Source organism: Anoplophora glabripennis, unplaced genomic scaffold (assembly GCF_000390285.2).
Source record: "Anoplophora glabripennis isolate ALB-LARVAE unplaced genomic scaffold, Agla_2.0 scaffold249, whole genome shotgun sequence".
Classification (NCBI taxonomy): domain Eukaryota; kingdom Metazoa; phylum Arthropoda; class Insecta; order Coleoptera; family Cerambycidae; genus Anoplophora; species Anoplophora glabripennis.
Window position 1 is genome coordinate 414239 of NW_019416857.1, and position 10719 is coordinate 424957.

Sequence of the window (10719 nt, forward strand, 5' to 3'; positions counted from 1 at the left end):
CTTTCCGCAGCTCCTTTAATTGTTTGTTATTGTTATCACGATTATTCTTTAAAATAAAGTTATATAGTCATTAACGTTATTGAAACTGACAGCTGCTATACAGCTCGTTGAGAAATGAGGTTAAGTTGGTCGCTATAAGCTACTCCCTACGTCCAATGTGTCAGAGCCAACTTCGACCATGTTTTTATTTGAACGCTCGTTATTATGTTCCTTTAGGCAATTTTACAATAATTTCGCGGATAGGACTTTTTTCAGTAAAAATGTAATTTGCTTGGTCTATATATATTTTATTGGAATATAGCATATACTTGATTAAATCAAATAAATTAAATTTTTTTAATCATTGCCATGGAAAACATTTTGATAATTTAGTTAGGATATTAATTACAAAAACTTATTTGTAAAGAAAAACAATATTAACAATAAAAAACAAGTCTTCAGAATAAAATATACCGACGTAACTCTTCCGATTTTTATTAAGGGATGTTCAAAGATTATTTTAGATTTTTGGCAACACTAAAAATTGCAATTTTTAATATAGTTTATTGACGTTGAAAATGGTTAAAATCGCGTTTTTTCGAACAAAAAATCGTTAATATCTCGGTAATACGCTAGATTTTAGAGAAAAGTTGCATTGGAACTTCTTTGTTCAGGATACCCCAAAAATCCTAAAATTTGATTTCGAGCGAAAAAATTACGAATTTATTTTAAAAAAATCGTTTAAACCATTTTTGATCATTAGTAACGTCTGACAACATGCGGATATGTTTCAAAGGTCATTTTTTAGTAAGGTTATGAAAAAAAATCCAATGAGAATCACAGTTTCAGTTGGTGTAACATCGATTTTAAGCTCCTTGAAGGTCAAGCGCAGTTTCTCTAGCAGCAACGAAAATTGTCCGAGAAATTTTGAGCTCAAGGGGCCGCCTGCCAACTAGGGTGACATTCTGGGTCAAGTAGACGGCGCAAAAATCATTTATCTAGCTGCAAATCGATATGCTTCCCCTTTGTTATCACTTAGAGGGCGACATTCCGGCTCCTACGGCGAAACTTGGCCCGCGACCAGCCCTAAAAACTGCGAGGTCGCGCGCGGCGGTGAGGATTTCCGAATCAATTCGTTGGGATTTCGCGGCCTAGATAGAGCGCGGTGATAATGTGAGATTGACAAGCGATTACGGGTTTTTGTTTGGACACGGCGGAGTGATCGATCATTCCGGCTGGAAACTGTTATCTGTTAAATTCGCCGGACTTTCGAAATTAGTCCGGCGCGGCGCCGACACGTGAACGTCCGATTTGGGTGATTTGTTTTAATTCATCAATTCGACGTCGTCAACCGGACACTTTAGTTAGTACGTGCTTCAATAATCTAACCGTTAATTTTTGAAAATGTTTTTGTTTCACAAATTATACAACTCAAATTAATCAACATCATATCTAGACCTAAAGCTAGCACTATTAGTCCAATTACTTAGATGAGCCTTTAAATCACAATTGTGGTCAACTTTCCTGAATTTTGTATACAAGGTGTTTGTAAATAAGCGCGAAATATTTTAGACGGTGGTTGCCGAAGTTATTTTATGAAAAAAAAATTCATAGAAACGTAGGTCGAAATACGCTTCGTTTCCGAGATACAGAGTGTTTAAATTTTAATTTTTTATTTATTTTTATTAATTATGTCAGAGTTTTTAAGATATTGACTCGAAATTTGAAAAACGCTTTGGAGGGATAAATGTTTGGGGTGATCGGAATATTTCTACTTGCACCAGTGGCGTTCGTAATAAAAAAAAAGGTGGTACGTCACTGACTTTTTCCCCAGTTTGATATATTTTTAGAAATCCGCCATCAATTCTGAATGAAATTGGTCTCTGCAATTTTTTTCGTAGGATGCATCGTTTTTGAGGAAAAAAATAAGACATATTTTATTAGTCCAGTTGGTAGAGGTTCGGCCTGTGTCAAACCTTGATAACCCGGAAATAACTACACAGGCCTACTTTAAATGATGAGTACAATAACAGGTTAATTTGCTGACAAAGTATTTTATCAGAAAAAAAAGTTGTTAACAATTTAATCGTGAATTTTTTTTTAGTAGTTTTCTTTAAATTACTCACCGGGATGACTTTGTACGAAAAAATGCTTAGGACATGATTTTGTTCGTAATAAAAATAGCTATAAAATGGCGGTGGTCCGATTACAAAATTTGCAATAACAAAGCCGTGAGATTGAAAAAGACGGTATAAAACGTCAATTTTTTAAAGTTGCTGTAAAAATGTCAATTATAAACAAAAAGTGATAAAACTTTCGAAAACTGTAGTTCAATATATTGTAACAAAATGGAAATACACAAAAAATTATCACAATGGAAATATTACCTGACCGAACTTTAGATCAAAAATAAAATTAATTAAAATATGGCAGACAATAAAATAGCATAAAATTGTTAATACAAAGACTCTGAATATAAAATAAGTATCAAATAAGAATATCATATAGTATAAAAGAGATAATTTAAAATTTAATTCATAAGTACAAATATAATTTAAAAAAAAAAAACATGACATCGATAATTGTTAATACCCAGTATAGTAAAAAAACAGCATTTAAACCCAGTGTGACAGATAGCAAAAGAAAGACAAATATCCATAGATGAATATGATATGCATAAATTAGGTAGACTATTAGAAGTAGAGAAAATATTTTTAATCAACTGAATTCAATGATGAAATTTTAATATTAAATGTCAAATAAAATTATAAAATTTATCACATGTCAAAACTAAAGTTGGCTTTACAAGGACCAGAATATGACCTAGAAAAGAAAGAACATAAATAAAGAATATTTCACTAAAAGTACTAAATTTATATGTTAGAAATAAAAAGACATTGTCACAAATGTATTAGATATAAGTAGTGAGGTGAAAGTGTTGTGAAAAAGGGACGCCCAAAGACTGGAATCTATGTGAAGGAACCTTAAGGAAAAAGGAAACACTAGAAACTTCCAGAAAGCGAAAAAACAATTGTTTATTGATAGTTACGGCTTGGTTTGATTGGGAAGAAGCCAGATATTAGAAGTAGAAAAAATCATATAAAATTCAAGATATAACATGCAGAAAGTAAAATAAAACTTACCAATGGTCTTAAAAAAATCGTTTATCTTCGAAATCTACCAAGAAAATCACCAGGCAAGAAAATTTGTGTAACCCATAAAAAGGCAGTATCGAGAGAGTATTCCAGTGGCCCATAAATGGTATAAAAAAAAACATCGTTCCAGTAAGGAAAGCAGAATCCAACGATCAACAGGTACCTTAAAAATAAAAATAAAGTGCACTAAATAAATAAAAATTTCACAGCTATAGCTTAAACAATAAAGTAGTGATATAGTTTACCTTATATAAAAAAAAAGGTAAAACTAAATAACAGGACTTACCTGGATAAAGTTAATTATTAAAAAATCCCAAAACCATTTTTTAAACCGGACTAATTTGAATGAGCTTAAAAGATGTCCAACACAGACGTCCATTTGTATTTAAATGTCAATTTATACTAGTTAGAGTTAGATAATTAAGATATGCAATACAATATACGAGCAAGTGTTGAAAGTAGTATACATAAATAATTCAGATAGAAAAAATTTGGAAAGAAAAAGAAAAAAAAACTACCAAGCTCTTGTATTGTAAAAGTTGTAATAGGATAAGGAAAAGTACCAGAAAATAAAATATTCTTTATATTTGTTCAATTAGAAATTAAATTATACGAAAATAGTTCTGAGAAAAAGCCAATCAATTTAAATATTTTTGTTATATAATCACGATAACTCATTAAAAAAAATAATAAATATTGTGTAAAATCTTAAAACTCTATTTTTTTCTTGTTCTGCATGCTACAAGTCCTGAATTAAGGAAATAGAACCGACTTCTGAGATTAGGCTTAAAACAAAATCTAAGTGGCAGCTAGCAAGGGTATATATAAAAAAAATAATTAAATATACGAGGTAAGAAAGAAAAGAAAGGTGTATTAAACAATGTACAGTGAAATCTAAATAATCATCATAGAAATAAAACAAAAGCAAAAAACGCAACACTCAATACATTAAACACATTATTCAAAACCAAATCTCGTATCAAAATTTAAAATATAAATTTATATAAAAACAATATCATAACAAAATATACAATAATGACGCTAAAGCCGAAAATCAGGACTTTGCCAAATTTGTTTGAAGTTTTGCCGACACTTGAAATTTAGTATACACAGTGTAAATATGCAGAAACCAAAAGCAATTTGCAAAATTCAATTATCTTCATTTTTGCAGCTTTGGTAAGGTTTTATACGTCACCCTAGTTTTATACGTCGCCATTTTTTTTTAATTTTTGGAAAAATATACAGGGTGATTCACAACTTATCCAAAAAAATTTGGGAATAGATGCAGCATGAGAAATGGAATCAATGTCGTAAAAAAAATTTTTGTAAAATCCTTATAGTTTCAGAGAAAAAAAATATTGAAGTTATAGTTATAGTACATTCAACCACTACATAGCTGGACAACTGTAGTCTCTAGCAAAATTCTACATAAAAATGGTCTTTTGACTTTTTGATTTACTAAGTATTAAAATTAACAGAATTAAGGAGGCTAGGAGAAAGGATGATTTCAGAAATTTAAAAAAATCGTAGCAAGCGGAAAAATGAATGAATTTTATAATTTTTTTTTCAATCAACTCTAAAAAATGTAAACTATCTTTTCAGAGAATTAGATATTTTTTAATTTTTAATAAAAAAGTTATAACAAATACAATTTTTTAAGAATTATTATTAGTGCAAATATTACGTAATAAATAGACAGAAGGACAAAATGATGCTAATTTGTATAAAAATAAAACGTCTTCCTGAAAAAATTACTACTTTGAATTTCAACAATGAATAAAAGGTATTTTTTTTAATTAAATTTAGATTCATTTGATATACATATTCATATTTTAAGGCTTAGGTAAAATATATTAAATATATAGTAGATACATTCCACACATACAATACACGTTTTTGTAAAGATAATATTTTTATAGTTAAGCAACGTACTTTTCTAGAATCGTTGAAATGTTAAAGATTTACAGTCAAGGCCAGGCAATTTCACCAGAAACGTCAGAAGGCAGCCCCGTTCTCGGACGACTTCTCTCGCTAAAAATAAGTCTCCCGATGGGATTACCAGTCCGATCGAATTCCCAATAAATGTGAACCGAGCGTTAATAATAAGGATATTCGGACTTCTTAATAATTCCGAATAATCAGAATGGAATGGTTAAAAAAGTACGGGGTAATTTAAATTTATATCATAATAAAGTTGCCGGGGGTTCAGCCAAGTATAGCGGGGTAGAAAAAATTTACAGAAAATGTGGAATTGTAATAGTTAAAGGAGATCTAAGTTGATGATTGACTATTAAAGTAGAAGTATCCGTAGACAGACATTAAGTCAAAACACGTTTTTAGACATAAAATAAAGTAGCAATTTGACTGTTTTATTTTTTAAAATATCCCTTCAAATTTGTTTTTCATTAACAAAAAACTACAGCTGGTAGACAAAACGTGTAAGAGTGGAATGCCACTATAAGCATGCACCCCCTGAAACGGCGGTGATAGAATATTTAATAGTAAAGCGTTGTTTTCCATTGTACTAGCAATGTCATGTCACATTTTGGTTGATGCACCTGTCTTCTTAAGATTCATGGGGTATATAAGGTATATTAGTCTAGCTCATGATACTTTCTCATTTAATTTGCTATTTATACCATACTGAAAACAAAAACTGTGAGAAAGACATTTCTGCAACCCTCGTAGATCTGTTAGAAAAGATTTGCCCTGTCATTGGGGTCAGAGACCATTTCATACTGAAGGACAAAAGAACTTTTCGTGTAGAAATAGCGCATGGTGGAAAATTAATTTTTATTAGGCCGCCTAGCGTGAGGAAGACCAATAGATTTCAATGTTCGTCGGTCTCCCCAGGATATTTCCTTTAGTTTTACTGCTACGGCAACATCATTCTTAATAATAGTCGGAAAATAATCGGCTATTCAACGACTTTTATTACGTAGTGGTAGAAGGAAATTTAGTTGTAATATTATCGTTCTTGCAAACAATACAGAGCGTAAAATGAATTTAAATGCAGTTTAAAAATCGAATTATTTACTGATTTCAAAAATTATTGCTCCTAAAAAAAATAACCCCCAGTTAAACCTATACCCTTTATATGCGTCATTCTAAACGAATGCCTCCGAAACTACATCAAGATAGCGTTGGAGAATGTCGATATAAATTTGGCAATTTCTTCTGAGGATTGTTTGTTTTACCCAGAGAGCTAAGTGATACTCTTTTTTGTGTACCAAATCCAGACGAAGGCATAAAAAAGATGTTTTTAAGACAAACAACCGCGTTACAGAAACAATCACGTTCCAGTACAAAGTGCCGCAATTTTTAAGAAACCCTTTTGAAAAAACAAAGGAGATTATTCAAGCTGTTCACACCCAAAGCAAAACGATTATTATTTGAATTTATAAGAACAGAAAATAGACTCAGTCTCCGTCTGGGTTTTTAGGATACAACACTGACTAGATAATAATAACTTTTGGAATTGGTTGCCATTATAAGGTTTGGTGTAATTTGAAGTACAAAATGACGAACGACAACCATTGTTGTGCATTTTTTGCGATATCTCTCGGTTTTTTTGTATTCATATTATTCATACAGATTGTACAGAGTGATACATATACTCTTACATTATCTTATGCAGCATCGTATAATTATTATACAGCGATATTCTTGAGTAGTACAAGTTACCGTTGTTACACTTTTGCATCACAATCTTCTATGTAAAAAACACGCAGTTAAGTGACTATTTTCTTTCAATCATGATGCATATTCCATAGTCCTCACCTGTTACAAACCACAACGATTTTCATAGAATATCCTGTGTATATTTTAAATTGAACTGCGAAACAAATGCTTCGCTAATGGAAAGGATAATAAATTTCATAATTTATGTAAAATTGCTCTATATTTTGAGTTGTATAAATACTTCCAGAACAATGTTGTTACAACCACAAAATGTAACTTTAATAATGGATTCAGTTGCTATTGGAAATTATTAACAATTGAATCGTAGTTTTGCTGTCGCGTAAAACCGCAAAAATGGATGTGGTTAACCAGGCAGCAGTTTGTATCTAAAATAGATCAAATCGTAAAATCGTTATCATTATTTTTCATTAAAAAATGTGTATGTCAAGTTTAACATAATTATACATTGTTTTAACGGAAAACTTGTTGAGAACCTCTTACTTCACTCTAGTATTTACAAGTAACATAATGTGTCTATTTATTAAAAAGCCTCATATAAATTCTAATGGTACCTATATTCTCATTCTAAACATTTACAAGAGGACTTTTTTTCTCGCCAAATTATAGTTTGTCATTTAAAAATAACGATGACAAGTGACAGATATGATGGTGAGAAAGTGCTAGCCCGGGTGTAAACCATGCTTTAGTACGTAAACCTCCCTTTACATCCAATACTTCGTAACGCAACAATTTCTCAATCACAACTCGGTCTAATTCTCACTCCAGTTTTACATTTTATTTATCATTTTCAGGTCGGCAGCGTTCCGCGATCGCCCCCGGTCCGCGAAAATGGCTCCGCCCCCAATTCCAGCCCAGACATCGAAGGCCTCGAGGTCGAGGCCGAGCTGCTCGTCTCCTCGAGCGGGCCGAAGCAGGCGAACGGCGTGTTCGCCAAACTCAGAAGACTCATCAAGAAACTGTGTAGTACTCATCAGTTTAGGAACGAACAGGTAGGAGACTTATATTGCCAAGGAAGTAATACGTTAAACGTTTAATGATATTTGATGTTTCAAGTAATTTGAATTGCTTAAAAAGTATGTTTTAATAAAATAGTGCGTTTGACAACAGTGCAGTTAATACTAATTTGCAGTTAAATTTCTCAGTGAAAGATAATAAAATACGTATAAACATTTATTAATAACTAGCAACCCGACCCGGCTTGGCACGGGCAAATATAAAATAGCCTATGTTACTCCGAGGAGATGTAGCTTTCGGTAAAATTGGTTGAGTAGTTTTTGAGTTAAATCGTAACAAACAAAAAATTAATTATCTTTCATCTAAGGCGACCCTAATATTAATTTTAAAATAATTCACGTTATATCTATATACCTAAAGACAACAAATGAACTCAAAACTAAAAATGTCCAGGACTATCAGTTTTAATTAATAAGTAAGTAGTTAGGTATCTAACTACCTAAAGAAAACAAACACGAAACAAAAATGCGACTATGAAGTTTTAAATGATTCACAATAAGAAAAAAACAAACAAATTATTAAAACTCAATGAAATAAAAGTATGTTTGCAAGTATCTATGTATGTTCCGACTACCTAAAGACAACAAATACAAAACAAAAATGTGACCTTAAAATATCGAACGCAATTCCAACAACACCCAGAAAGAAAACACAGTCGTCAGTCGTCACCTCCATTCGCTCCAAGTCAGTTTATTAAAGGATCACGTGCGCGTTATCGTTCGGCTTATTAGCTGAACAGTAGGCAAGACGGTGCGGGGGGAGGGTCGGCGATCGCATCAAGCGAAGCGAGGCGCTTGAATTTTATTCTCGCGTCCGTAATTTTTTTGCGATTACTCCCAAGATATTCATTTAAATTATATGGTGTAAAAGATTAAAATAATGTGCATGAAATTCTTAGAGCCTCCAACTTATTTAAAATGATAAGGATAAATACCGTATTTGTGTAAATAGCTTTTATATTACCGCTTTATAATTGCCAATTTTTTAAAGTATTAAAATGGATATAGGTAGTATGTTATCTTTAACATATAGACATATGGACTGTAGGCATATATAAGATACACAATTCCACCATACATTGATACACTACATAAACTTTCGTACCCCCCCGGCTCGGACGCGAGGCGCGGGGTCACAGGGCGCCCGCGTGGCCCGGTCGAACCACGGCGACACGAAATTAATTTCGTCGCGCATTATTTTGATTTTGCTATATCTCCTAAGGTATTCATTTAATTTGCATGGTGTAAAGGGAAAAAATAATTTTCATGAATTGCTCAAGCCAACTAACGTATTTAAAATGATTACTCCTGGTGATAAGAGGCACCAGTTTCTCAACGACTTTATGGCGACACTAAACCTACTTGAGAACCCTTCACTTTTTTCAATAATTATTGTTGACTGAGTTGATCCATCCGTTCCGAGAATTAACAAATGTTCTATCACCAGTCCCGGCTTTTGTTACAAGTTCAATATTGCCTTCCAAGACCGCAGGCCATATCACCTGTCTAAATCCTATAGAGTTCAATTTTTGAAGCCATATGAATAGTTTAGTGTATTTTATAAAAATTAAAATAACAACGCAAATGATTAATAAGAAAGATTAAAATATTAACGGCTTGACACGCCTCTATATCTTGCAGTGCCAGGATATAGGTACGCGCACTGTAATGCAACATTGCCAAGTTGTGTGTGTAAATTTCAATGAACTTAATATCCTTAAAATAAAGAAAAAGTGCTATACCTAATAATAAAATATACATTTAACACAGAAAAGAAATAACACTTTCTGGTATGTCTAAGTCCAATACACCATCATTTAAACTGATGGTAAAATACACACTTAAGTTAATTTCGTCGTAATTCCGGAAATGGGTAGATGTCAAGAACACAGAAACCGTATTTCCTTCATTAAACTCCATGTTCATTGCTACTAAAAGCTCGTTAATTGATAATAAAACGTCCATCCTTTAAGTTCGCTCGCGCTCTATGCCACCCAAATCGAGAAAATGTATTCCCTTGTTAAACACGGATGAGGTTGTTGCTTACGCTTTACAAGAAGAGACATATAAAGTCCGCCGCAATGCAGAAACCGCTGGAAAATCGCCTACTTCTTTGAATCGTTAGTGGATTGAAGAGTACTTGCCTGATTGCTTTTAGTACATTGGTACAGTAGTACGTTCCTATTAGTGAAATTCTATACAAATGAAGTCTGTAAATTACGTAATTACTTTTTTTATTTATCGGGTTTTATCGAAATTAAAGTCTAAATAATAAAATCTAGTCTTAAACTTTACATTTTACAATTGATAGTCTGTTTAGAAATGAAAGAGAGTAATAAAAGCTCATTATGTATGCAAATCATAAATAAATGTAGTACTGGTGCTTATATTCAATATTTTTATATTATGTTTGTATAGATGAGGTCTACTTTTAACAAAACTTTGTGCGATCGGACTGTACTAAATTGTAGCAGGTAGCTAAAATTTAATCCCCGACAATCCGTCTTTGTCTATGCCGCTTCAATTTCTCGGTCCATTTCTCTTATAAGTAAACAATATAAAAACAGCATTTCAAAACATGAGGCTATTTTAAGCATCATAACCGGGTTAAGAGGGTTTTTAGTAATTCAAATAAAATTATTCAATATTATTATCAAAATATTTATTTAAATTTAATGAATAGACTTTTATTCCACACAAAAATATATGTATTTTGAAAATTCAAATTATGGTGAGTAAATGTAGTGTTGTATAAATGTACAATAAAGAAAATAAAAAAGTAGGTATATTAAAATTCATCCTCTGAATATTCTGATGAATTATCTTCGTCTCCTAGATTGATAACGATAGGTTCCACAGTAACGTCAATT

At 31.9% G+C, this 10719-nt stretch overlaps 1 protein-coding gene across 2 annotated transcripts in view; it reads left to right on the forward strand.

Moving 5' to 3' along the window:
* Positions 1-10719, forward strand: part of LOC108907225 (adenylate cyclase type 6) — a 309463-nt gene that overhangs the window by 224334 nt on the left and 74410 nt on the right. For both annotated transcript variants that reach the window (XM_018710803.2, XM_018710804.2), the window contains exon 5: positions 7628-7825. In XM_018710803.2, the coding sequence (XP_018566319.1) occupies positions 7628-7825 (198 nt within the window). The remainder of the gene's footprint in view (positions 1-7627; positions 7826-10719) is intronic.